This window comes from Maylandia zebra, linkage group LG18 (assembly GCF_041146795.1).
Source record: "Maylandia zebra isolate NMK-2024a linkage group LG18, Mzebra_GT3a, whole genome shotgun sequence".
Taxonomy (NCBI): Eukaryota; Metazoa; Chordata; class Actinopteri; order Cichliformes; family Cichlidae; genus Maylandia; species Maylandia zebra.
The window spans coordinates 26,941,574-26,969,492 of record NC_135184.1 but is presented as its reverse complement, the minus strand read 5'-3'; the positions used below and the strand labels follow the sequence as shown (position 1 = coordinate 26,969,492).

The following is a 27,919-nucleotide window of genomic DNA, read 5'->3' as shown; positions in this document are numbered from 1 at the left end:
TGTTGGAACAAAAGAGGATTAGATTAGTTGAAGACAGAAGGCAAGTATCTGTAATAAAATATGTTGTCTAAACAATACACATGTGTTTTCTGAAGACTGGGCCACAGCTTCGGATTCTGTTTGGCAGAAAAAAAACACAAAATCATAACTTTATCCAACTCCCATGATGTAAAGCTACTACTGTTACTTCAACTGTGGCAAAGTAATTACTTGTGAGAGCTTAGAAACTGTTGTTTTTTTCCTAGAAGAACCATTGTCTCGTGTGTCTCACCATCTCATGTGGAGCCGAGTAGAAATCTTACTTTAACTGTTCACTTATTTCCCATTTAACCAAGCAGAAACGTTGCTATCCGATATAAAACCGGATTAAAATGAGCAGTGTGACACAGCGTATAATTAAAAGGTTTGTCCAAAGGTCCAAAGGCTTTTACAAACCATCAAGGTCAAGGTCAAGTTTATTGGTATAGGACATTTAAAACAACCACGGTTGACCAAAGTGCTTCACAGGCTTTCAATAACAACGAACAAAATAATTACAAGATGTCTAGATTTAGCTCGACATGAAGGCCAGAGAGTAGAAATGAGTCCTGAGGAATGACTTGAATGTAGCAACTGTTTGGTCAGTTCTAATATGAAATAATAAGGCATTCCAGAGACTCAGGGACACAATTTGAGAGCTCTGTGTCCACTATTTTTAAAGGCTAAATCTCGGACTATTGAGGATAATCTGAGTAGAAGACCTCAGTGCTCTGACAGGAGTATGAGCATGACTAAGATCAGACAAAGACAGTGGTGCCAGCCCAATTAGAAACTTAAAAATGATCAATAAAATGTTACAATTAAACCTAAAGTTGACAGAACTCAAATGGAGTGAAGCTAAAATTGGAGTAATATGTTCATGTTTTTGTGTTCCATTTCTTTCCGACATACAAAGAATAACAATAATACAGTCAATACAATACAATAATAAGAGCATGTATGACTCTGAGTCATAAGAAAGGCAAGGCTGCACTTTGGCCAATAATCTCCGCTGGTAAAAGAAGCAGTTTTATCACAGAAATAATCTGTTTATCCAAGTTAAAAGAGCTGTCAACACCCAAGTTTTTAACAGATTGATAAATGAACGACCCATAAGTCCCTTTTCCATTAGTACCTACTCGGATTGACTCGGCACGGTTCGCCAGGGTTTTCAGGGCTTTCCAATAAGTCATAGTACCAGGTACTAAAATAGTACCTGCTTGGCCGCAGTTAAAAGCAATCCAAGCAGGTACTAAAATGTGACGTCGTCAGACTGCCATGCTACCGATTGACTGGTCACTGGCATCACTTGATGAGTCACAAGAGTGTCTCATTCACAAAGATCAAAACTGCCATTTTTGAAACCAGGAAACGAGGGAAATGGCTACAAAAAACAACGCCCCGGCTCCCGAGTCCGACGAGAAGCAACAGAATACCAGGTATATTGTTGGCTCGACGTCCACTTTGGTTTAGCCTTCCGCATCGCATACTAATTACGTCACGGGATGCTCTGCAGTGTTGCTTTGACGACAACCATGGACATTAGATAGTACTGGATTGTAATGGAAAACCAGTCGATGCAAGTCAGGTCAATCCGAGCAGTGAGAGTAGTGAGAGAGCCAACACAGAGGAAACACAGTCCTACAGCTGCTCACCACAACCAAACATAACAATCTCTGTTTTCATTTCTGTTCATTAAAATTAAGAAAATTAATGTTTAACCAATTCTTTAAGGAAGTCGAACTAAACTTAATGAATTGGGGTCATTAGATTTCACAGGGGAAAAAAAATCAAGATGTTATCAGCAAAACAATGAAAGGATCGGTTAAATTTCTCAAAAAATAATAATAATTTTTAGCTCACTGACATGTGTAACCCAATAGGATTAGGGACAGGATAAAGTGTCAGTCTCTAAGGTTGACAGAAAGAACTGTAGAAAGAAATGACAAAAACTGCACTGCCTCAAATTCCCAAACATTTCCAAATGTTAACCTCAGAGTAAAAACATGTTAGCACTCTGGTTCAAAAACAGTTTTGGCCTGATCGCTAATTTCCCCCTTTATGATAACTTTTTGTGGGATTATTATTTATTTATTTGTACCCCTTAGATGGCTCAAAGTTCATTTTTAAGTGGGGAATGATTATTTTTAAAAGAGGGGCAGTAAAAGCCTGCTTGGTGACCTTGTTTGGTTTTAGTGCCTATATGACCAAAGAATAATAAAGTTGTACTAGCAGTTTGCCCAAGTTATCCGTGTTTAGCAAATATCTGTTCTTGTGCAGTGTACCCATGCTGTCACTTTGCCCACTAAACTTGGTGGTGTTAACTGAAAACTTCCCTGCACCCCACCCTCGGTATAATTACATGTTCAAAATGTTCTGGCTCCCAGAAAACAAGCTGTGAATGTCAGGCTTCAAAGTGGGACTTCAAAGATCTACAGATGATGTCCTGTTGGATAATGCTCATCTCTTATATACAGTCTATGATTTTATCCCATTTTTCCCTCCACAAATTTGGACTGCCCTCATATCCTAAAGCTAACTTGGGGAAAAGTCCACACAGGAATGTTCTTCTTCTGATAGAAGCAGAGTACTCAGTCCTTATTTGTTGCTTTAAACTGCAGGGTTTAAAAAGTGAGGAGGCTCATGCTATTGCTCCACAGATCATGCAAAAAAGCAAGTACAGTGTGATCCCTCACTGGCTTCCCAGCATAACTAAAATAAAAAACTAAACCCTTGTGGTGACACATGGGACTTGGAAACTTTACTTTTATTAGTTCAACGTGAAAAGGCCACAGGACAAAAACCGAACTGTAAATTTCCATTTCTGAAAAAGGTGCTGGCTCACAATGAATGATTATTTAGTATGAAGAATCAGCGTGAACTGTTTATTAGGGACACATGACTTTTTGGATGGCACAATGCTTACACTGGGGTGAACATCCAGGAGGCAGACCTTGCCCTCTGCCATCACTCTGTGCACAGAGTCTAGACTCGTTCCATAGTAGTGACCTCTGTAACTCCCATACTCAATAAGCCTGGAGGCAGAAAGCATCAGGGACAGGAACAGACATGAAAACAATTAAAACGGCAGAGTAGACAGAGTGAGTGGACAAAATGCAAGCGAGATTATTTTAATACCATGGGAACACATGCTAATGGAGTACCTGTGACTCAGAATGAGCTCTTCAAACATGTGGACTGACACAAAATGATAATCCACACCTTCGCTTTCCTGCCTTTTCTTCTCCCGTGTGGTGTCTGTAAGAGAAGAGCACGGCAGGCGGGAGATGAAACGCATTTTAGCGTGCAGGAGATGACAGTCGAGGAACTCGAAAGCGTCTGTCTTACGGGGTACGGTGACGCCATAGCGGTCGGGGTCGGAGATCAGCAGCCTCCTCTTCAGTTCATTAACGCCAACGCCGCTGGGCCCTCGAGACAATTTTCAAAACACAGTGTTCTCCATGTGGGTATTCATTCCAAGTATCACTAATGTGTACTAATGTTTTCCTCAACACAAGCCCAACATCAAATGACGCATCTGTCTTTACCATCAGAGAGGGAGCGACAGTCAGACAGAGCTCTGATTTCAGTCAGATTTTCAGGGTCTGTCTGCGCCCCCCCCATCGAACGTTTAACGCTCCTATACCCTCTGGAAAATACATAGGATTGCACTTAAATGTGACATCTGCAAAGCCACGCAGTATCAATGTCATTATAGTGTAGGATGCACAGGATGAAGCGCACACACAGACACACTCGCGCTGTAGCATCTGGGATTTTCTTCTAGAGCAGGTTTCGGCAGCCCCAGATTGCATCAGACTCTAATGGAGCTCTGTCTGAAAGTGGGATTCCTGACATACCTGCCTTTTCCATCACTGGGTTGCATGAGCTTGATGCATTACAAAATATCAGGTTTATGGACTCTCCGCTCTTACACTTCTAATGCGTTTCACAGCTGCCGCACAGAACCGGAGAGGAGCATCATCGGGCTTTGTGGACGCTTTCCTTTTCAAGAGTTACACGATCTGTGGGCGCTTTAAGTGGCTGGCAGTCACTTTCACCAACTTCCCTGGGGCATAGGGGTCTATTGTTTCATTCAAAGTGCATATGCAGTGCAAACTGAAAGGATATATTTCAAACCTGGTCAAACATCATCCAGCTGGTCCTGGTTTAGTGATCCAAGGTTTTGGTTTTCCCGTCTATAACTTTCATTGCCAATAAGCTATATATTCTTAATGATGACCTCCGGTCAATGAAGAACCCTCACAGCAGACAGTAAAACGTAATCCCGAGTCGGGGTTAGCTCCAACTCAATTAAAGAGGTCTAAATCTAAATCCAAGCCGTCTTAACTGTTCCAAGTTGATGATGGAGCACTTGGCTGACATTATGAGGGATCGTCTCCACCATCCATCTCTTTCTCTCCATTCTTTTATTTATTTTTTTCATCTATTCTCTATCTGGTATTGTTTTTGCACCTCTTCAGCTCTTTGTGTTTCTCGCTTCTCTTTTCTTTATCGCCTTTTCCGTCTCTTCGCTTCTCGTCTGCCCTCCGTTCTCCTCAGTCACAGGCGACCTACAGTTGTATCGTAATATGACATTAAAAAGACCTTCAGCGGGGCTCAATCTAAAATTCCCTGGGGAGAGATAGAGCTCAGAAATACATAGAGCAGGCCTGCCGGGCTGGCAGAGAAGCAAATCTGAGGTGGGCCGCTAGGTAACTTAAGAGAGCACGGTATATTCTGACTTTGGGTTTTCTGACAGTGTTTACGTGTTTCTGATGGGAAAGGACTGTTTTTGCGCTCATGAGTGGGAACATAAATCTTCATTAACGCATTGGTTTTTCTTTTGATCAACAACATTTTCAATAATACCGTGCTTTACGTAAATGGGACTCTGGCATTTCTGAAATTTTTGCAAGGGCTAAAAAAAGGGAAGCTACAGGATGATATAAAACAGAATATAACTGACTAATACACCTTAAACTGCACGGAAATATTTATGCTGTTATCTCCATCATCTCACTGGCACATTATTTAACTCTCTCTCTTATTTTTTTTACAAGTTTATGGCATTTTTTGATAAAATTACTCTCCACACAGCGTGGGTGTGTTCAGGGTGGATATTGCACACACAGAGATAAGTCTTGTACACCCAGGGGAATCAGCTGGACATTAATGTGCCAGTGAAAACTACAAAAAAAAACAAAACTATGACAGCATTTTTTTAAAAACTCATTGTTTTTCATCATCATTAAAAAATGCAATGCTTTTTCCTTTTTCTTTAAAGTAGCAAAAACTCCCTGTTGACTTTAATCATTTACTAAACATCATCTTAGAAAAAAAAATCAGCAATCAGCCCAGAGGCTGTTTTGTCCAAGACAGGAATGTCAGTGAATCATATAAATCATAATCATATAGCCACTGCTCCCTAATCCTTTCTTTTCTATTCCACTAAGAAAAGCATAATTTTCCTGCCTAGTTCATCATACAAGTGCTCGTCATAAAAATTACATTTGACAGAGATTTTAGTTTTTAATGAGGTATTGGACTTGGATAGCTCCACAAAATCTGAATGAAATATTTTTTTGAGTTTTGACTCTCCTAACCCACCTAAGTGTGTCCAAATTCAGGGGCTCCATCCCTCAAAGGACACAAAGGAAGGTTGAGAAGGCCGGAAGTGAGTGGCTGATAAATTAGACCAGGGGTAGGCAACTCCAGCCCTCAAGGGCCGGTGTCCTGCAGGTTTTAGATATCACCCTGGGTCAACACACCTGAATCAAATGATTAGTTCAGTACCAGGCCTCTGGAGAATTTCAAGACATGTTGAGGAGGTAATTTAGCCATTTGAATCAGCTCCTTTTTGGGTCAAGGACACATCTAAAACCTGCAGGACCTTGAGGCCTGGAGTTGCTCACCCCTGAATTGGACAAAATGTAACTTTCTAAGATTCTTTGTTAATTTAATATTTGGAACAGTTGGATATTTAAATGCAATAAAACCCAATGCTGACTTTAAAAGTTTATCCCTGGACTGCTTTGCTTGGACCATCTGCCATTTTTCTTTTCCAAAAAATGTTTTACAACCACCAATGCACAATAAATCTTGGGATAGAGTGGGTTGAAAAGGATTCACCTGATGCATCTTTCAAATCCCAGGGAAAGGAGGACACATTTGTAGGCCTCGGCTGGAGGAGCCTTCGAATTTGGACAGCCTTCGTTGCCTTGCTTTGACGTAAGAAGCCATCAATTGTGGCCTTCAAAGGATGGAGCCTCATATTGCTCCCCTAAAACGTCTTAAAAATACCCCCCCATACACTTTTTTGTTTTTTTGATCATACATACCAACCAGGATGACCACTCGATGTCTGTCCTTTGGCTCCCTGTGGTAGGGGATCACCTCTATGTAGGTAGGTGGACAAATTGAGCTGCGTACCCCGGCGCTCCATCTCCTGAACCGAGCAGCTTCTTTGGCCCAGCTGCTCTTTCTACCGAGTCGGAAACTCCTTCTTAACCCAGCTGGCAAAGAGACACAGGGACTCTTCAGTAAGGTGTATAACTGGAAAGGTAGCTGTAGATATATGGCGGTCCTAAAAACTTGGGTTAGTTCATTTGAGGCAGGGCTACAAAGCCTCTGGTGTGTACAGTTATGTATATGTGCAAGCAAACCAACACGGCAACATTTGGAGCAATATTTCTCATCACGTTGAAAACATTAACTCTCAGTTTGGCTCCGTTATTAGTGTTAGCCACGTATTCTTGAGGGAAAGATCTGTGTTTAGGGCTTTTTTGGTGGAAGTGAATCATAACACTAAAGCTGTGCTTTATAAAATTAAAGAAGTAGCATAAAGGTTTTTATGGCTAAGTCTGTTGATCATACTGTTTCATCATCTGTGTGTTTCCTTTCATACACATCATTGAATCCATTGAATCCAAAATCTTCTAAAACATTTCTGTCGCTCCCTCTTTTTTTTTGCTTAAAGACGACAACATTACTAGTTATTTCTCAAGTCTGAAGAATTTTTATGTTGAGCACATTTTCACACATTAATAGTCAGCAGAGTTGCGTAAGCCTTGATTTAATCTAGGCTTAATTGACCTGCATCTGGATTTTGCTCTTGTTTTGGTAAAAAAGGCAAAGACCAGAACTCTTGTTTTATACAGTGGAAAGGGAAAAGCATTGAGAATTATTAAGGACAAGAGAAAACAATTCAAGAAACCATCTGGTGTCAACTGCTCTCCTGAGCAGCACACGTCTTATTTAAGAGACAATAATTCAGTCTGTCACGCGTCACTGCTGTCCAGCCTCTGCCATGCGACTGTGGTCGGGCCGGGCTTGGCAGACTTGCTTTCTTTCATGATGTTAACTAAGTGATGGTGCCAAGCCCTCTCTGACGTCAACCATAATTTCACTTTGTAAGCATGTCTATCCATTTCCTCTCCAGGCTTCATTCTGAGAAACATACCAATATGATTTCAAGCTTTTGTTTACACTGGATTTAAAATGATGAGCTCTCTCAAATATGCAGGTTATACAAACTGTATAAAAAATAATTTTACAAAGCAAAAAAACAAATCTTATTTCCTAAAATCAAATGCGCTCTGCACAAAGCCATCTTGTATTTGTCAGTCTTAAATCATTCTGGCAGGCAAATTATCATCGGTGACTGAAAATGCTCCCAGCCCCACATTTGTTGAGATACTAAAACATATTTCAGATTTACTGATCAGTGTGATGTGACGGGAAAGGAGTGATAAGGCCGAGTAACAGGCCAGCGTACAACATGCTGTGAGCTGGGCCTGAGCTCTTCATGTCAATGTGGTCAGTGTAAAAGAGTTGTGTCTGTAGCATCACAGCCCTCCAACAATACAGTGAGATCATTAGGTGGCACTGAATGATTCAGTGTTAGCAATTAAGGAAACTGAATGACAGGACTGGTAGATTCCTGGTTTGGGACTTCTCCACTGAGGAACCATTTGTTTGTTTGTGACTCAAGAATAAAACATGGACTTAGCTTCCAGGTCAGAAAAACAAAGTCAATGCTGAAGTGCCTTAGATCTCCAACCACAGATGTTGCCATCTGGTGGCGATAGCTGTGGTTGGATGTATTGGAAAACAGCTTTCTGTGTCAGTTACTCATTATGTGTCATGTTGAATATTAAATTAAGTCTGTTTTGTAAATTTTGGTCATTTGGTCATACCATATTTCATAATAAAAGATTATGAAAGCTGGTAACAACTTTCAATTCAGTTCAGTTCAATTCAATTTGACTTTTATAGCACCAAATCAAACAGTTAACTCAAGGCGCTTGTGACTGACAAGTAATAGACACACAAACTATGGTTAAAAATAGCTTTTTCCACATATTTGTCATTTAACAAGAGAAAATATGACAAATGAAAAGCATCTCCATATATTTCAGAGCTTTTACTTCAGAGCAGAGATTACTGCTGCTGTTCGTACTATTTAAAAAGGCAGAGATTGGGCCTTTATCTGAGCCATGGTCTGAGTAACCCCTGCCTTTCTATTCTAAATGGTAAATGGACTGGTTCTTATAGAGCACTCTTCTACTCTACAGTGGCTTGCAGAAGTATTCGGCCCCTTTGAACTTTTCCACATTTTGTCACATTACAGCCACAAACATGAATTAATTTTATTGGAATTCCACGTGAAAGACCAACACAAAGTGGTGTACACGTGAGAAGTGGAACGAAAATCATACACGATTCCAAACATTTTTTACTAGAGACTGAAATCCTTGCCCATTCTTCTTTACAAAACAGCTCCAGCTCAGTCAGATTAGATGGACAGCGCTTGTGAACAGCAGTTTTCAGATCTTGCCACAGATTCTCGATTGGATTTAGATCTGGGCCCTATTTCAGGAAGCCGGTTTAGAAAACTCAGAGTTAAAAATGATACACGGGGTTGAGTAACCCCGAAGTGTCCAACTCGGAATATTCGGTTTCAGAAAGGCTGATAACAATTAGTTCAATCAACGCGGAGTTGCTTTAACCCCAAGTTAAGCGCGCGCACGAGGATACATAAAGCCCTGATTAGTGGAGCACAGATTAAGCGAGTCACCATGGAGACGGAGGGAAAGAAGGCGCGGTCAATGTATCTTACAGCGCTTGAGGCCGAAATTCTGATGGCAGCATATGCAGATAACATGCAAATTTTGCGGGAAAAAAGTAACACAGCCTCAGCTGCAAAAGAAAGGGAGCATGCATGGCAAAACATAGCCGACAGAGTCAATGCGTGAGTGTTAATTTAAACATTGATCTAGGGATTTCCCACCCATTTAACACATTATTTTATTATATTTTATTTTATTTTTTATTTCATACATTTTATTTTGTGACATGATGTGAGCGCAGGTGCAACCCAACAGGCCCCAAACGTTCCTGGCAGCAAGTAAAAATGAAATATAAAAATATAGTCCAAACAGGTAAGGTGTAATTGTATTATGAGCCATAGTGCTTGGTCTGTTTGTCCGATGTAAATCAATTGCAGTTAGAGGCTACATTAATTTCCCCTCTGTAAGCACTTATTGAAATTATCTGAGCACATTACAAGTACATATTTGCTTACTCTGTATGCTCAAATGTGACCCGTTATGGCCACTAGAAAAAAAGTGGAGGCCCGAAAAACAGGTGGGGGTCCTCCACCACCACCACTCACAGAGGCTGAGTAGTTGGCTTCCACATTTGTGATAATGTTGGCAGCATCACATATGATCTTCACAGTGCAGAGAACACAAATTAGCATCCATTACTATAATGAAATAATTTGTTAGTTTGAAATGCTACAGGGAACTATGTACCTGTACATTGATGCTGTGGAAAGACTTCCTGTTCACATAGTCTCCTTCATTTACTGAAGGAGCAATGATTGGAATGTGAGTGCCATCTATACAGCCAATCACGCCTGGGAACCCTGAAAATAAATGTAAAATTTAAGTAGTAGTTCAAATATCACCACATCATAAATTAAGTTTTGTTCATCCTGATACCTGCAATTTTGTGGAATCCCTCTTTGATAAATCTTGTGGGTCTATGACCGGGGAACACCACAAACGTGTACAGGAGACGTTTCAGTGCAACTGTAACATTCCTGACTGCCCGACAGACGGTAGCCTTGGAAACGTGCTCAGCGTCACCAATATTATACAGAAAGCTCCCGTTTGCAAAAAACCGAAGTGCAATACAAATAATATGTACAGAACTGAGAGGATGTCCGCGATGTGTCACATGAGCAATATTAGGCCTGAGGATGTTATTCAAATCAATTATAGATTGTGCTGAAAAACGGTAACGTTCACACAGGAAATCATCAGGAAATGATAAAATGTCCAAACGCGCTCTAATCACTCTTTCCCGGCGGAGAGCTCTGCGGAGAATTTGGGCTTCAACATCTACTGGCTCTTCAAGGAAGGAGCACGCCATGTCTGACACTTCCTACAGTCAGGTTTCTGACAAAGAGGCGGAGAAGGTCAGGGTTAGTTGAAGTAAACCTGCTAGGGGGCAGGTTAGCTTCACGGAGTGTGTCGTCATAGTAACTCACTCAGAATTAATCTAAACTCGCTTTGTGAAACCGAAAACCCAGAGTTTTCGTTAACTCAGGGTATACTTACTCAGAGTTTGCACTAAACCGGCTTTCTGAAACAGGGCCCTGGACTTTGACTGGGCCATTCTGACACATGGATATGTTTTGTTTTAAACCATCCCATTGTTGCCCTGGCTTTATGTTTAGGGTCGTTGTCCTGCTGGAAGGTGAACCTCCGCCCCAGTCTCAAGTCTTTTGCAGACTCCAAGAGGTTTTTTTTCCAAGATTTCCCTGTATTTGGCTCCATCCATCTTCCCATCAACTCCGACCAGCTTCCCTGTCCCTGCTGAAGAGAAGCACCCCCAGAGCATGATGCTGCCACCACCATATTTGACAGTGGGGATGGTGTGTTCAGAGTGATGTGCAGTGATAGTTTTCCGCCACACATAGCGTTTTGCATTGAGGACAAAAATTTCCATTTTGGTCTCATCTGACCAGAGCAGCTTCTTCCACATGTTTGCTGTGTCCCCCACATGGCTTGTGGCAAACTGCAAACGGGACATCTTATGGTATTCTGTTAACAATGGCTTTCTTCTTGCCACTCTTCCATAAAGGCCAACTTTGTGCAGTGCACGACTAATAGTAAGAATAAAATGATAAACCAATATGAAGAAGTTGAAAATAATAGAATTTAATTGTAGAAAAATGATCCTTTTAGTTTGATATTTAGTGGTATTGCTCATTGTTGAGTATATTGTTCTGTTTGGTTTGTTTTTTGTTATGTGCAGAATATTGTCAGAGTGTAATTTTGGTTGCCTACTTGTATTATCACAGATAGGGGGCAGGTGTCAATAAGAATTTATTCTTCTTCCTGCTCCTTTTCATGCATGGAAACAGTGTTACTTTAATTGAAAGGAAGGTTGTGTATGGGAAATGAATTACTGCTGTACCACGTGTGAAACAATAAATAAATAAATAAATAAATAAATAAATAGTTGTCCTATGGACAGATTTCCCCCACCTGAGCTGTAGATCTCTGCAGCTCGTTTAGAGTCACCATGGGCCTCTTGGCTGCATTTCTGATCAGTGCTCTCCTTGTTCGGCCTGTGAGTTTAGGTGGACGGCCTTGTCTTGGTAGGTTTACAGTTGTGCCATACTCCTTCCATTTCTGAATGATCGCTTGAACAGTGCTCCGTGGGATGTTCTAGGCTTGGGAAATCTTTTTGTAGCCTAAGCATGCTTTAAATTTCTTAATAACTTTATCCCTGACCTGTCTGGTGTGTTCTTTGGATTTCATGGTGTTGTTGCTCCCAATATTCTCTTAGACAACCTCTGAGGCCATCATAGGGCAGTTGTGGAGCTGTTTTGCAAAGAAGAATGGGCAAGAATTTCAGTCTCTAGATGTGCAAAGCTGGTAGAGACAAACCCTAAAAGACTGGCAGCTGTAATTGCAGCAAAAGGTGGTTCTGCAAAGTATTGACTCAGGGGGCTGAATAATTACGCACACCCCACTTTGCAGTTATTTATTTGTAAAAAATGTTTGGGATCATGTATGATTTTCGTTCCACTTCTCACGTGTACACCACTTTGTATTGGTCTTTCATGTGGAATTCCAATAAAATTGATTCACACACATTCATACTTCGCTGGATGCATCGGGGAGCAGCATGGGGTTAGTATCCCGCCCAAGGATATTTGGCATGCAGACTGGGATCGAACCTTCCAGTTAGTAGGTGACTGGCTCTACCACCTGAGCTACAGCCAACCCCCTTACTATTGTTTTGTATATATTCCTCTTGACTGCTTATATTTCTTCTGCTTATAAGAAGCCAGAGTACCTGAAGAGAACCCATGCACACACTGGGGAGAACATGCACAGTAAACACCACACAGACTGGATTTGAACCCCCGGACCTTCTTGCTGTGAGTCATCAGTGCTAACCGTGATGCCACTTTATAATAGTTGTTTCAAAATAAGCTTTACTCACTGCCTTTGTGACAGAATCGGTTCAAGAAAATGTGCCATGGATCATTATTTTGCCATGACATACACACACGCAGTCAGACTTGAGTTAAATGGATACACAGTACTCTACTAACACCCTTTACAAAGCTCTTTAGTAAGTTGTATGACTACATATTTCAAAGTTGCAACACAGTACTGTTGTAATAGAATCTCTCTGCAGTCAGACAGACCCACCTGCCTACCTACCAAAATACCTCAGCTGCTTCTCTGATTGATGCATGCAGGATCTTGATGCATGCAGCACTAAGGATGTACATGCAAAATAAAGAGTCTGAAGCTCTGTCCTCAGGTGGAATCTGGCCTCAGATAAGATGAAATGCACATTATTAACTGTACACGACTCTTTGAATTGATATTGTGCAATATCTGTAATTACCTTTCCTTTTACAGACGAAAGGAGCCTTTTTACAATCAGCCACAAGTGCACTTCCCCATATGAACATCCTGCACTGCTCACATGCACACATGCAAATACACACAAGACATTATTTCCAATCCATGAGATCAAGACAAATGGGATAAACTGTGCAGCTGAAACCACATTTGCTGTTATATTCCTTTCCTCTAAATCTACAAACCACAGAACTACATCACCAAATGAACTGGTTTGTACGGCAAAATACAACTAGGGTCTCCTTTTTTGGTTTTTATTACAGAGTTTAAATATGTGTGTTTTTGTGATCGTTCAGGTTGAAATGCCCCTGAGTTATATTTTGGAGTAGCAGTCTGGCCCCTTTTCCATTAGTGGGATTTGAGTGGGACAAGTCAAACATCTTACCAACATGGATCCCTGTTATAGCTCTATAGTCTGCATCCTCCGTGACTGGAAAAACTGGAAGAGAGAGGAGAAAGGAAATCACAGATAAAAAAGGAGAACCATTAACAACCATTAACAAAGCTTTAATCTTCGAAATTAAAAGGTAAAGCACGCTCAAGTCGGCCAGTTTGGTTTTAGACGTTACATCTTAGGTACAAACAGAAAACCCCAAACCAAAACCCAAAACATACTCATTACATCATGACAATTATTCTGAAGGTAAGGTTTCGAAAGCATATGGTAACTGACAGTACCTTCCCCCTCCTCTATGAAGCATGTGGACAAAACAATCGAAGTTAGTACAAGAGGAGGGTGGCCGGGGTCACCCTGACCATTAACCATGACCTTCAATAGCTTAATAGAAAACGTTTTATACTTTTCGCGTGTGGTGAGTTTATGGGCCAAAGGGGTGCATCACCTGGTGGCTTGACTCTTTGAGGCTGGAACAGAGCTTTGGGTCGCTGTAGAGCGACTCTTCTGTAGTAAGCCAAAAAAAAGAAAGGCAGAATGAAAGCCGGATAGGTGTGTCCATTCAGAATTTTAAAGTCAAGTGACTTAAAAGCAGGAAAAAGACCTTTCATGCAGCTCCTTCGAGGGGATGAGCCCAGCTCCACCGTTGCTGTCCTCGAGGTGACAGGCCTGCCACCAGGTGTCATCCTCCATGCTAACAATCTGGAGGACGTCACCCCTTTTAAAGGTGAGTGCAGCGTCCTTGCATGGAATGCTAGGATCTTGATTGGGATCATAGTCAAACAGAGCTCGCACAAACAGCTGAGGAAAGAAAACTATGGCATTATACAGCCTTCAAGCAGACAAACTGGTGAAAGGAAAACACACAATGCCTTTTTTCATTTATTTATTCACATTTCTGTTTTTCCACAGCAGCTTCACGAACTTCTGTATTCTGGCAATGGACTGCGCTGGTGTTTCTTCGCATATGTCGGTGTCAGTTTTGAGAAATGACCACAATCACTGAAAATAATTTGTCTTAATCCATTGCAAATGCTCTCTAGCTGCTCTAACAGTTTCCAGCTTGGACATACACTCTGTGTGGTGAAGATGGCCTACAATTAGTTCTAGCTAAGATTGTTGAACTTGAATTTTTCCACATAAGATAGGGATTCATTGTTGATGTTAAATTGAGTCAGTACAGTTTAAACGTTTAAATGATAAAAAGCTGTAAGTTGTAATGACGTTAGCATCTTATCCTTGATGGTCTGATCTGTGCTTACTTCTTGAGAACCCTGCAGCAGCAGTGACAGCATTGTGGCAGAAACACAAAACATAACCCAACACACGAGATATCGCTGATTTCATACATTTTTTACTGAAACCAGGTGGACAGTTTTCTCCATGCAGCCGCATCGCATGCTAATGTCCATGCACAACGCACACTAGCACGAGTGTTATGGTTAATGTTCTTTGTACCTTTTGCTTAGTTGTTGACATTTCTTCCCTGGAGTATGCAGGAATAATTTTGAACCTGACTTCATCCTTAGAGCGAGCCTGCACAAACACAGTGGCATGAAAGCAACAGTTTGAGGTACCTCTTTCATATTTTTACACAAAACAGTCGAAACAAGGGGAACAAATTGCCTGGATCTGTGAAAATCTTAAACAATAAATTGATTAAAACATTAAATAAATATGCATTTTTAAACCTTAATTATTGGCATACTTCTTTATTTTTTAGGCTTGCACAATCACCACAGTACTTTTGTATTATTTTAGCTAGCTACATCGTCCTGTTTCTAGCTGTTAAGCTAAGCTAGCTATTGCTCAAAGTAGCAACAGTAAACATTTTGTTGTGGTTTGTTTTTTTACTGACAAATAAATCTCACTTTAAATTGAAAGTAGGAAAAAATGAATTTGAAGATAGAGCCACCGATGAAGACTGTAAACAGTCTGAGAGAAATCAAAATATTAGCAGCATGATTGATGTGATAGCATTTGATGTTTTCTCAGTTTTTCCTCGTGTTTTTACCTTAAGTAAGATTTATAGAGTTCTGGCTACTCAGATGTTTTTCATTACATGTTACAATATACTTCTAGCCTTGATCCTACAAAATTTTACCTCAAAGAAAAGTTAAAAAAATGTGGTTAGCTTGTGATATTGCTCTTTACTCTAACCTAGATTTATTGCTCTTGTATTGAAGTTGGTGTCACAAGTAGGCCTTAACACTTTGCACATGACTGGGTAGCAATTTATTGCAAATAGCCTGTGTTGTTTATGTTTTTGGAATAAAATTTTCAAAATATTTACATCACCATCGCTTGTATTTTCATTAGACTGAATATTTGAGTTTGGTTGGACCCCATAAGATTATCTGCTTTTTAGTGGGCTGTTGAACTGGCCGGAATGGCAGGATGATGGCACATGATGTTTTAGCTAACTGTCAGCTGAGTTCTCTTTATTTGATAGCGCAGGTGTTAACACATTTGGCTAACAGAGCAAAGAGTTCCAGTTCACAAACCCAGCCTTGTGTTAGGCAAGTAACACGCTACTGTAATCTGTTCAAAACCAAAAAATGTGGTCAACCTTACAGAAATATTGTAATTAGGTAAACAATAATTTTTTTACAGAAGTGAAAGTTTAAGTAACGTGGAAAGGTTTATTGGTTTTGGTGGCTTAATGAGAAAAAACATGTGAGACTAACCAGCAGGGGAAGGATTTCCTTTGGCTTCCTGTGCTCTAGTGGGACTCCATTCACCTCTTTCAGCTCATCGCCTTCATGGATGAGGCCTTCAAAGCATTGGAGATTAATATGGAAACCTGTACCTCATGCTTTTCTTTAAAACATGGAAATGTACAATCACAGCGTTTCTGCAACCTAATGTAAGCGAGGATGAAAGGAAGCATATTTGCAATCAAGAGTCTATCAGCTTACCGCTTTTGTCAGCTGCGCCTCCTCTCATGATCCTCGCCACAACAATAGCCCCGGTGGATGTATCCCTCTTAACTGTTGCTCCCTTAAGGACAGTGATTAGTGAATGAATGGACAAGCATACGAGCAGATGCAGAGAGGCAAAGAGGTCAAACGATGGCGAGTGAAAGTAACATGTTGAATTTATTAGGGCCTAGACAAGCTTCTTATTTAAAGTCCCCTGATTCCAAGGAAGGTTATTTGTATCAAGACAGGCCCATTTAGGCGGCTGCCTTCATGTAACACACAAAGCGCTGGAAAAGGTTATTCAAATCAGCATTATTTTCAACAGATGTTATTGATGTGGAGCAAATCGCAATGGAAAGAGCATCTTATGTAGCTGACTACAATCAGCTCATGCTCGGGTGTAACCCTGTTGTCTGGAAAACATGTTGGATTGATCAAAGAGGCTATGTCAGAAAAAGGTCAGTCCCCTTCCAATCTAATTTTGGGATCAATACAAAAGTATGTTCTCCATTATTGGTCCGAAGAGCCTTTTGGAAGCTCAATCACCAACACAGGAGTACACACACACACAAAAGCAAAAATGTCCGTCATTAAGTAAATTACATTCATATTTATCCTGAAAACATATTTAAATTAAACCCATCGCTGGGATTTCTGCGCTGTTTGTTTGTCTTTTGCTTAGTGAGATATCTCAGAAAGCTGCCATTAGAATTCACTGACATCTGTTGGAAAGTAAAGCTCGAAATAATAGAAAAGCCTGGTTTTGTGATGTAGATCCAGGATTTTTCAAAATAAATTTTCACTTTGCATTTGGGGACATTTCTTCTATTTTCTAATAAACTACTGGGCGTACTTGAATGGGGGAAAACCCTGCCATATGAACCCCACTGCTATCAATCACTGACTTTATGGAGATTTTGATCCAGAAGCAACTGAAAAAACTGATTATAATAACAAATTTAGAGGATTTGTGGCATTGGCAGAGGTATGCACGCTTTGTAGTTTTACTGGTTTCCTGCCCCGTTTCACTTGATCCAGGAAATATCAAAAAAAAAAAAAAACCTGACAATGGCTGAATGTTGAATACGGGGAATCATTCCGATACCATCGAGAAAATAAGCTTTGATTAAAGACCTCGAAACTAGTTGATCTTCATCAGTAACAATCATTCTAAACGAGCAGAACGGCTTTAAAATGCCATTAAGAGGGGGTTTTTTTTGGGGTTTTTTTGCTGTTTATACACACAAGTTTTGCACACCATACACATCTGCACAACAATGCTGGAACCGTGCCGCTCGTCTCTGCAGATATATGGCAAAAGAGATGTGGAAGAATTGACTCTGTAAATTTTGAGCTGAGGAAAGCTGCCTTATGTTTCAGCCTAGAGGCAAATGTGATCCTGTCAAAGGCTTTCGTCCCGCTACACCTTGGCATACGCTGCTTTAGCAGTCACGCTGTTCAGCAACACAGCATGAATTCAGTCCCTGGAGAAAATTTCAACCTATTAGATGTGCTCATTGCGCTGGATTGCCCGTGTGTGTCAGTTAATGTGGCTGGACAAATTGCGCATTTTTAGGCACAGTCGCCTCGTTACATGGTAGCTTTGACCTAAATGTTTGCATTTCTCTATGTTTTGCGTGAGGTCTGAGACCAGGCAGGCCGTATTAGAGACAAGCTGGCACGCAGCACAGACAGAAGGAATTCATTTTCTCGGCATGACGTTTTTGTAACCGGCCTCTGGCCTCTGTCACTGGAAATTAGTTGTATCAAATGTGTTTATTTGTTTCGCTGCTAAGAGTTAAATGAAGATTCACATAACCGCTGCATCGTGGCTCTCTCTCTGTCGGTTTCTTTTTTAAAACCTGACCTTTGAGCAGACTGTACTGACCAGAGGCTCTTTGGTTTTGACCAAACTGACAATTTTGACCGAATCCTCCTCGTCCTCCAGTGCGTCATCAGGTATGGGTGGCAGAACAGGCTCAAAGTCTCTCTGAGCTACAGCGTCATGGACATGCAGGAGACTCTGCAAAAGGAATAGAAAAAACAGTCAAGATGGTGTTCAGCTTTGAGTTAATGTCACTTTGCATTCTGGGATCCTGGAAATACACTGGGCTGAGTCCAATCAATCTGACATGCACCGAAAAGAAATACTCCTCTGTAAGTGTCCCAGGCCATACATACTCTGAACATAATGAGGCATGCAGGCTGTCAAGCTGCTGTCAGATTCAGCCTGTGCACAAATGCTGGAGGTGTCATTGGAAAACTTGTCCAGTTTGAATTTAGGTAGGCAGTAGAACTGCTGTCCCCGCTATCCCCAGTGTCCCTAATGTCACCAGCTTACACGTTTAGATCATCTGTTAGGTAAAGCGTAGTCTTAGAAAGGTTGACAGCCAAGCTTCGCCCCGAATACACTTACCTAATCCAGAGGCAGCAGTTTCCTCCTGGAATGTCAGCCTGATTTAGTTTGGAATGTACCACCAGCCTGTGGGCCACCTGAAAGCAGCTCCCCCTCATCACTAACACTGGCTCTGCCTGCAGCCATCTGGCTCAGCTCAGACATCGCGCATCTTATAAAGGATCACTTCCCAGCGAATAGATCTTTGACTTGCTATCAATACCCAGGCAGTTCATTTAAATTCTTTTTGATATGGTTGCTTTGGCAGTGTGAAATCCCCGGTTTTGTTTGCTGAAAAGCAACACACAGCATAAATGTTAATCCCTCTCTCTGCGAGCCTGTGCAAAATGCAGTTCCAAACAAGAAGGTCATTTACTGTAATATGAAAGAATGAGAAGAGGGGGGGAACATGTGCTCATCAACTTAATTTTAATAATCAGCCAATCCATCTGTCAGTTAGTCTACTTGTTATCCGCATATCCATCAACAGTTACTCTGCTCAAAAGCTGCCAATGAGTGAGCAACGTGTCTCTGGCCACTTTCACAGACAGGTTTTAAAAAAACAAACATTCATTTACAGGATATTATACCCAGTGTCTCTTATAAGTATGTGCGAGCCCGTGCACTGTGGCCAAGAACAAACAGGTCATTAGGGCTGTTCAAACAAACCTGTTAGTTGTCGGCTGGCTTCTGCTCCTCATTAGGAAAAGCCACAACTTCTGCAGTTCACTGGAAAACCATATGCGCTGTGTACGTATGCTACGTGTATGTGTATGTGCATCTGAAAAATGACTGTCAGCAGATCCGAAAGAAGGAACTGTGCGTTTGAGGAGTGTGGACCACTATATGAGTGCACACTAATAAACATAACTCGGGAGTAGATTAGCTTCAGTGCTAGTGTGGTTAATAGATGTCAGCACCTCTCAGCTGCAGAATGATGAGGTGTAATCAGTTTAAATGAACTTTACGGTCAGATTAATTTGCCACTTAGAGTGACTCATATAAGAGTGGATTGTAGGAAACATATAGTGTAAGTCGTTTAATGTATATGTGTGCTTGTAGCATGAACGGAGATTGAGCTGTCAGCTACAATTTTAATGTCAACTATCTTGGAAAAAATTACTGAGAAGTACACAATTACTTTTCATTGTTGCTATTGAATCTTTGGTGCTGGAGAGCTGAGACAGAAGTGAACAAAGCAACAAGTTATTTTGGCTGCTTTTTCATTTCGTCTCATATCTCATATTTCATCATCATATCTGAAAATCCTTGTGGAAGAAACATGCACCCTTTCACAGTTCAAGTAATGTTTGTGTTTAGCAAAAAGAGTCAGTTCCTTGAATACTTAGATAAGACTGAAGCCTCTTTTCTATCGCTCTTGAAAATAGCAAGAAGCTGTGAATTACTAGCATAAGATAAAAACTGTAAACGGGGAAAAATAACAAACTATTCTAATGAATATTTGTTCCATTTTTTGTGTCGGTTTTTTCTAATAAAACAAGTTAACTGCATCTCCAATTAGGTCACTCTTTGCCTTCTTGCTAAGCTAAGCTAACTGGCTGTTAAAAGACAGGCATGAGGGCAGTATTGATTTTCTGATCTATCTCTCTGCAGCAAAGTGTAAAGTTATCAGCAGCTAAAGATTTCCATGTTTCATATTGGGTGTGCTGGGTAAATATGAAATCTTGTCTCTTGTTACGACATTTGCAACAATTGCAGCTTTAGAGCTTTAGAGCAAGACAAACCAGGAAGTATTAAAACAGGTCCAGTGGCTGGGCTCCTGATGGCTCACTGCAAATCACAGACGTCCATACCACATGAAATTCTTTACAATGCATCCTAAAAATGGAGCTTTACTTATATAGCACTTTTATACTCAAAGCACTGCATATTAGAACCACATCCACCACTATACACACCTTTCATGCTGTTCGCTAAGTGCCTGGCTAGGAGATGAGGGGACTAACATTAGTATAACCAGGAAAGGAAAAAGCCAAATAGAGTGAGTTGTGAGAAAATAATATTTCATTAAGGACTCGACTCACAGAGTCTGCTGCAGTGCTATTTCAGCCAAACAAAAGGACCACAAGCTAAAATATCCTGAAAAGTAAAGGAGATGTTTAACCAAGTCAAAGGGAAAACACTTCTGCTACAGGCAAACACTTGCTACTTACTGGTTGCTTAAAGACTCATCTTATCTCATCTCATCCTCAGGCAAACCATTCAAAGCTGTCCCACTCACTGACAGAGCAGCTCTTCACCAGCTTATATACTGGCTGACTGCTGAATGTGCACTGGCATAGTGTTACAGGCCTTTAACCAATTCTGAAAAAGTCAGAATGCCATGTAAAACGTAAATAAATGTAAATAAAACAGATTGCAATGATTTTTTTTACAATATAGCGTAGAAAACATAAGAAATGTTTAAACTATCAAAATGACAACACCAGAAGCATGTGGGATCATATATTGATTTCTGTCTGTTTTCCTTTTATTTATTTTATGTTTGTGTACACTTATAAATGGTAAATGGCCTGTATTTGTATAGCGCTTTACTAGTCCCTAAGGACCCCAAAGCGCTTTACACAACCTGTCATCCACACACACATTCACACACTGGTGATGGCAAGCTACATTGTAGCCACAGCCACCCTGTGGGGCACTGACAGAGGCGAGGCTGCCGGACACTGGCGCCACCGGGCCCTCTGACCACCACCAGTAGGCAACGGGTGAAGTGTCTTACCCAAGGACACAACGACCGAGACTGTCCAAGCCGGGGCTCAAACCGGCAACCTTCTGATTACAAGGCGAACTCCCAACTCTTGAGCCACAATCGCCCCCAAGAGTTGGGAGTTACCTTATACTACTACTACCTTCAAGGTCATTTAAAAGTCTACTGATAAATTTCGCTAAAGCGTTTCTATTAAAATAATCATTGCTGAGTAGTCTCCTCCTCTGTGATTTAGAAGAACAGGAAGTGGTGAGTGGGAGGGACAAGAGAGAACGATAACGCGGCAGATTTTTTAAGCTCTTTAATTTTTCTACTGCTAGTTTTACAAGGTGTACACGGTAAAATTGTGCTGGTTAACTTTAAGTTCTTGTACACCTTGTTAAAAGAAGGTCCGAGATGGATGTCATATGTACTAGTGAAATGATTTTGTTTGTTTTTTTGATTGTGACAGGGGCGCACCAAGAGGGGTCAGGGGGGCCACTGGCCACCGCTCAACTTTAATAGCTGGAAATTAACTAGGCATATAATTCTTTTCCCCCCTCTTTTTTTGCCATATTTTTCAAGTAACCTATATTTGCCAACAGCATAACAAAACTGGAAATTCTGTTTTTAGTGTGCCACCCCAATATTTTAAGTGCCTCCCATATGAAATAATTCTGGAGGTGCTCCTGGATTGTGAGAGAAATATAAATGGAATTGTGGACATCAGTACGAAGCGTGGATGCTGTTGACCAGAGTAGATACAATGACATTTTATATACAGGCATTGCATGGGCTCAGAATGCTTCAGAAATCATTGCCTGTAAACACAGCTCACTATGCCATCCATAAATGCAGGTTAAAGCTCTATCGGGTACTTTTGAAAAGGACCGAAGAAAAGAGGAAAACCTTTCTGTGGTCAGACGGTTCAAAATTCTTCTGGACTACAGAGGAGAGGGACCATCTGGCTTGTTATCAGCTCTCAGTTCAAAAGCCTGCATCTCTGGTATGGAATTGGAAGCTTGCACCATGAATGCTGAAAGGTTTTAGAACAACATATACTCTCATCCAAGACAATACTAGAATATTATCACTATCAGACAGGAATGGGACAGCATTCCCCTCCCAAAAACCCAGCAGCTTGTCTCCTCAGTTCCCAGGTATTTACAGACTGTAGTTAAAAGAAGATGGGGTGTTTCACAGTGGTAAATTTGTCCCTGGGAAACCTTTTTGAGACACATTGCTTCCATCAAAATCAAATTGAGCTAATATTTTTCTTAAAATGGTGCATTATCTCTGCTGTGTTTTCTGTGTTCTGCTGAAAATAAAAAATATGGGATCAACATGTTGATGACACGCTTTACCTCTGTATATATATTATATATATTATTAGCAAAGGTAATATATATATAAAAAAAAAACACCCAGCACGCCCCTGCGGGCGGTTTATCCTTCAAGCTCGGGTCCTCTACCAGAGGCCTGGGAGCTTGAGGGTCCTGCGCAGTATCTTAGCTGTTCCCAGGACTGCGCTCTTCTGGACAGAGATCTCCGATGTTATTCCCGGGATCTGCTGGAGCCACTCGCCTAGCTTGGGAGTCACCGCACCTAGTGCTCCGATTACCACGGGGACCACCGTTACCTTCACCCTCCACATCCTCTCGAGCTCTTCTCTGAGCCCTTGGTATTTCTCCAGCTTCTCGTGTTCCTTCTTCCTGATATTGCTGTCATTCGGAACCGCTACATATATATATATATATATATATATATATATATATATATATATATATATTACCTTTGCTAAAAATGCTATATAACTGGCCCAGGAGAGGGGAAGCTTTAGCTTGACACATGTGAAGTTACAGTAACATGTCACTGTGGAAGGAAATATTTTTACCTGAAAGTGGGGTTTGGAAATGAGGGCAAGCAGCTCTTTGACTTCCTCTCTCCAACCCTGGTATATGAGCTCCTCTGCCAACTGGAACAGGGAAGAAGGGAGAGGTCGGATGTTTATAATTAGAGGTACTCTTTTTATGTTAAGGCTTTTGTGACGTTTTCAGGTAGGGGAACAAGCAAAAACGCATAAAAGGTTCATGAAATTTATATCTGCCGGACACAACGTCAGTGCTGTCGTTATTTCAGACACTTTCCTAAAACCCTGTTTGCCTCACGGGGAGTTTTCTCATCCTGGTGTGAGCCATTTGTCTGTTTCCTGTTTTAGCTTTGCGTCTCGAGTCACTGTCGGAAAAAAAAAGAGAACACTTCTGAATGTTCAAGGCTACACGACAGCTGTGGTGACAGCTAAAACAGAGCAGCCTTGACCGTCGGCAGCAAGTGGAGAGGCGGCGAGTGACTGTGTGCAGTCGCCCGTCTTGTCAGGCATATTACTGTAATGACTTCTACTGCTTCAAGATGTCGAGGCACACTCCAGAGACACAATGCATGAAGGTCATTAGTTTCCACTGTGAGCAAACAGAAGCCTCTCTGAGGGGAAACAGAACCTCGGTTTGGCCCTTGCAGTAGGTCCTGATGATTTAAGCCAGGCAGAGAGTGGCTGTCGTACTGAATCTGAAGCAAGGGGACTGAAGGGAGGGAGCTGAAGTGGGGGAGTGTAGCAGAGAGACAGAATGGAAACATGGCAGATATTACAGTATATGGATATGAAAAAAAGAAGAAATGGAAGGAAAAGAGAACAAGAAAAGGGGTGGAGAGAAGAATATATGGAAGGGAAAAGGGTTAAAAAAAATTCAATTTGGACATTGTCCAGGACAAAGGTGGTGAAATCAGAAATAAAGGTGAGGGTTAATCGAAATATACAAATTAGTCATGGGGATGGATGAAAATGAAAGAAAGACGGGATGGTAACAGGAGTGAGGATGACGCACATCTGTCTGTCACGTCAGCCTAAATCTGAAATTAATTGTTTTCCTGAAACATTAGATGGAATGATTTCCGCGGCTCCCGCTTGGTGCTCAGTCTTCAATGATCTAACTCTTGGCTCATGAGTTAAGAAAAAAAAAAACTCCTTTAAAACAGCCTTTTCAAACGATGATATCTAAGGTGACAGCGCTTGAGACAACATTTCATAATTCAGCACACATAAGAAGAAATCCTCTTTGTGACAGGAAAGTGAGAGAAGACCATTGGTGAGGTAACCTCTGTTCCCTCTTCTGTCAAGCTGTCATCCTCGGCAGTGTGTCTATCTGCAAAAGATGTTTGGAGACGGTCACTTACACTTGAGGCCAGATTCGCCGCGTGCTCCTGGACGGGGACGGGGCTTCGCTTCTCAAAACGCTTCAGTTGCTCGTGAATCTGGCAAGTAAGGAGAGGATCATGCAAGAGCTTTTCTCTGCAGTAAAGGGGAACTTTAACTATTACTAGTTACTTATCAATAACTACTAATACTACTGCTGTGAAAACAACTGGCTACTAATATAGATTTAAAGAAATTTAAAAAATCCCAAAGTACTGTAAATATAAACCTTTAATAAAGCACACAGCTGTAGTGAATCTGTGATATGGTTTTATTGTTTTTGAGACTGGTGGAAAATATAGTACACTGTTGCACTTGCTGTAAAAAAATACAGGACACTGTTCTTTTTACAGTTAAATCCTGTAAATGCTGACGCCTTTAAGGGAAAAAATGATTAAGAGCAACTGCTGAGCTAAGGCCACCATGAGACTCCTGTTGCCCTGAATCACTTCCAGAACAGCCCCCGACCAGATTTTATTTATGTAACAACATTTCATGGAAAGTTTACATGTAATTAAATTAGTTAAACTCAGCATCGAATTTGTGTGTGTGTGTGCATAATTCTTGTCATCTGCAGACTGGAAAATAAGTATTTAATCATTTTACTTAAGTATAAGTTATAATCATAAGTATCTTAATTGTGCATAATATGTACCTGAAGTACATATTGTGGCACTTTCCAGTGTACATAATATTAACAGCACTCTAATCCAGTGGCATTACTTGTACATAATAAAACATAAACACATAATACTGCTAACAATAGGATCTGAATACCAAATTCACTTTAAATGAAGTGAATTCTGTGACTTGGATGGACAGATTGAGTGATCACAGCTCATTACAGCACAAACGTGCGTTCACCTTGAAGAGCAAGTGAAGCTTCTTCTCCATCAGCATGCTGTGGAGAAACCTGTAGTCCTCCTCTCTGTCGGTATGTGGCTCAGTTCCAGACATCATTGATGATAGCAGCATGCACATGCCTACCGGGTAAGTGGCAGGACATGCATAAGCACACGTACAAACGAACAAACCTGCACCTGCTCTTATCTTCTAGGTTGTGTTTTTGAGGGTCAGAAGGTGAGGTCAGAAGCCAGATGAGAGAGGTCAGAGGTTAAACGAAAGGTGTGATTAAAAGCCTTCTATATGGAAGATTCAGTGTCACTGTGCTCATCACACAGGATATAAGGAAAAGGATATAATGAAACCATACTCTGGTTCATATTCTATATTCTACATACCTCTATGCTCAGTTTGGTTTAGCATCCCTCCTAAGAATAGAAGAAAAAAAGGACAAAGAAACCATCTCAGCAGACTTAAACTCTCTCTTTTTTCTTGTGTAAAGAGGGAATGTACCACATGTGAAAAGGAAAAAGGAAAGAGTGTATTTGTCTTTAGATGGCCCCGAACAACATACTGAGATATTAGTGCCCCCTATTGCTGATTTTTATTGTAACAGTTCTTATCAAGTATCAACAAAGCCATGTCCATTATTTATATATATTATTTATATATATATTTCAGTTTGGCGTGTTTAAATAATCAATATTTCTTGCAATAATTTCAGGAAAAGATCAAAACAAAGCTCAGTTATTACATTTCAGTTTAGATCTCAAAATAAATATATAAAAATGCATGTTGCTTTCTTTGCTTGTACAACAGTTTTACCCATGATCTATCCACCAGCGTGGGTAGAGGATAATGTCTGCAGGACCTTTGCACGGGTTCAGTTTTAGATTTATATCTAAAAATCTGTTCTTGGGCTGGAAATGTATGTGAAAACCAAAAACAGTAAGGCCTGCACTCTCACAACAGACTCATTTATGTATGAGTTACTCTGTTGTTACTCATGCATGCAAGTATCAGGTACAAAGAGTTTGAAGCTACACAATACTGTAAAACTGATTTAAACATGTGAAATAATATAATAATGAATATTTTGAATGTTCATACGCATTAACAACAAATAGTAAAAATCATGAGAAATTTTTTAATGCTCTGTCACTAAAATCAGTTCAAAAATGAAACACCTTGAATAGAATATCTCAACATTGATTATCTAGGATTTAGTTTTAATTCTTTTAATATTCCAAGGCCATGTTACAAAGATTATAAAGGATGTTTCTGTCTTATTTTGTTTTTTTAAATTCCAATAGTGTTTACGTAGAAAAAAAGTTACTGCTAAGCAAAACAACAGAAGGATGCACTCACCAGAGACTGTCCATCCCATAAGGGCCAGGTCATGCAAGCCATATCATTTAAAATATGTAAAGAGTACAGGCTGTGTTTGAACATCCACTTGTATTGAAAGGTTATGCACTGTTCCACTGACCGCAATGTAAGAAAGACCGTCTCTTATTCCATCAATATGTGTTCGGTTTGACACAAATAAAGCCAGCAGGCAATCGATACGCCAATCACATCATGGAGGTTACACAGCATGGAGTTTAATGTTGACCTATTTCAGTTCAGCTACCCACATATGACTGCAGACACTCAGTCATGCACAATATTAGTACTAGATATCGTCTTACATGATGAAACATATGGATGTTCTGATTTTGAAAATGGTGATGTTGGGGTCTCTGTTACTATAATGGAATACACTGTATAGCTACAGCTGCATTAGATATCGCTGGTCACAAAGTTCAGACTGTCCATCAGGAACCCTGTACAGTGCTTGTCTCAGTAGACTCCAGACATCTGAGTAGTTGACTATAAATGCCCTGGACTCATTGCATTTATAGTCAACTACCCTATTCTACATAAACCACGTATCAATTAGGCCAAAAACCAGGGGTGGTAAGAAAATGGACATATTAGCCTGCTGTGGCCTGTTCACGCTGGGCAAAGTGTTCGTGCGGGAGCTATATGACAACACCACAAAAGCGACAAAGCGTGCAGGCTGAAGCAGAGTCCCACTTGACAACTTAAAACTACCGAGACGTGAGGTGAACTTTGAGCAGCCAACAGCAGCACTGACAGACTGCGTCACGTTATCCAGACACAGCTGAGCTCATACGGGATATGATGAGACTTCCTTCAAAATAATAGCCCATCAACGCGGAAATGCCACGGTGAGGTGTGAAAATCAAACACTTTTTGTTAGAGAACCACGTGCGGTTATTTTTGTTATTCTGTGCCATTTTGCCAGCATCGCATAAAAAGTATAATTACTTATTTAAAAATGATAACCCAGTTACTTGTGGTTTTGACTTAAGCATATATTTTATAATTTTAAAACGGAAGAGTGGAAGTTCTTTTGCGATATT

The 27,919-nt window shown here is 40.7% G+C and overlaps 1 protein-coding gene across 3 annotated transcripts in view; it reads right to left on the bottom strand.

The window, feature by feature from the left end:
• Positions 1-27,919, bottom strand: part of LOC101483148 (MAGUK p55 subfamily member 7) — a 31,246-nt gene that overhangs the window by 2,265 nt on the left and 1,062 nt on the right. Inside the window, exons 1-16 of one of the 3 annotated variants that reach the window (XM_024806101.2) lie at positions 26,859-26,942; positions 25,889-25,918; positions 25,512-25,630; positions 24,629-24,706; positions 23,292-23,372; positions 18,181-18,315; positions 16,290-16,371; positions 16,059-16,144; positions 14,830-14,907; positions 13,976-14,172; positions 13,820-13,878; positions 13,363-13,416; positions 6,360-6,533; positions 3,367-3,447; positions 3,183-3,276; positions 2,945-3,053 (exon numbers count right to left, since the gene is read on the bottom strand). In XM_024806101.2, coding sequence (XP_024661869.2) covers positions 2,945-3,053; positions 3,183-3,276; positions 3,367-3,447; positions 6,360-6,533; positions 13,363-13,416; positions 13,820-13,878; positions 13,976-14,172; positions 14,830-14,907; positions 16,059-16,144; positions 16,290-16,371; positions 18,181-18,315; positions 23,292-23,372; positions 24,629-24,706; positions 25,512-25,630; positions 25,889-25,918; positions 26,859-26,877 — 1,476 coding nt within the window. In that variant the 5' untranslated portion in view covers positions 26,878-26,942. Of the gene's footprint in view, positions 1-2,944; positions 3,054-3,182; positions 3,277-3,366; positions 3,448-6,359; positions 6,534-13,362; positions 13,417-13,819; positions 13,879-13,975; positions 14,173-14,829; positions 14,908-16,058; positions 16,145-16,289; positions 16,372-18,180; positions 18,316-23,291; positions 23,373-24,628; positions 24,707-25,511; positions 25,631-25,888; positions 25,919-26,858; positions 26,944-27,919 lie in introns of those variants that run through there. The other 2 variants (XM_076876305.1, XM_076876304.1) reach the window with 2 other exon arrangements.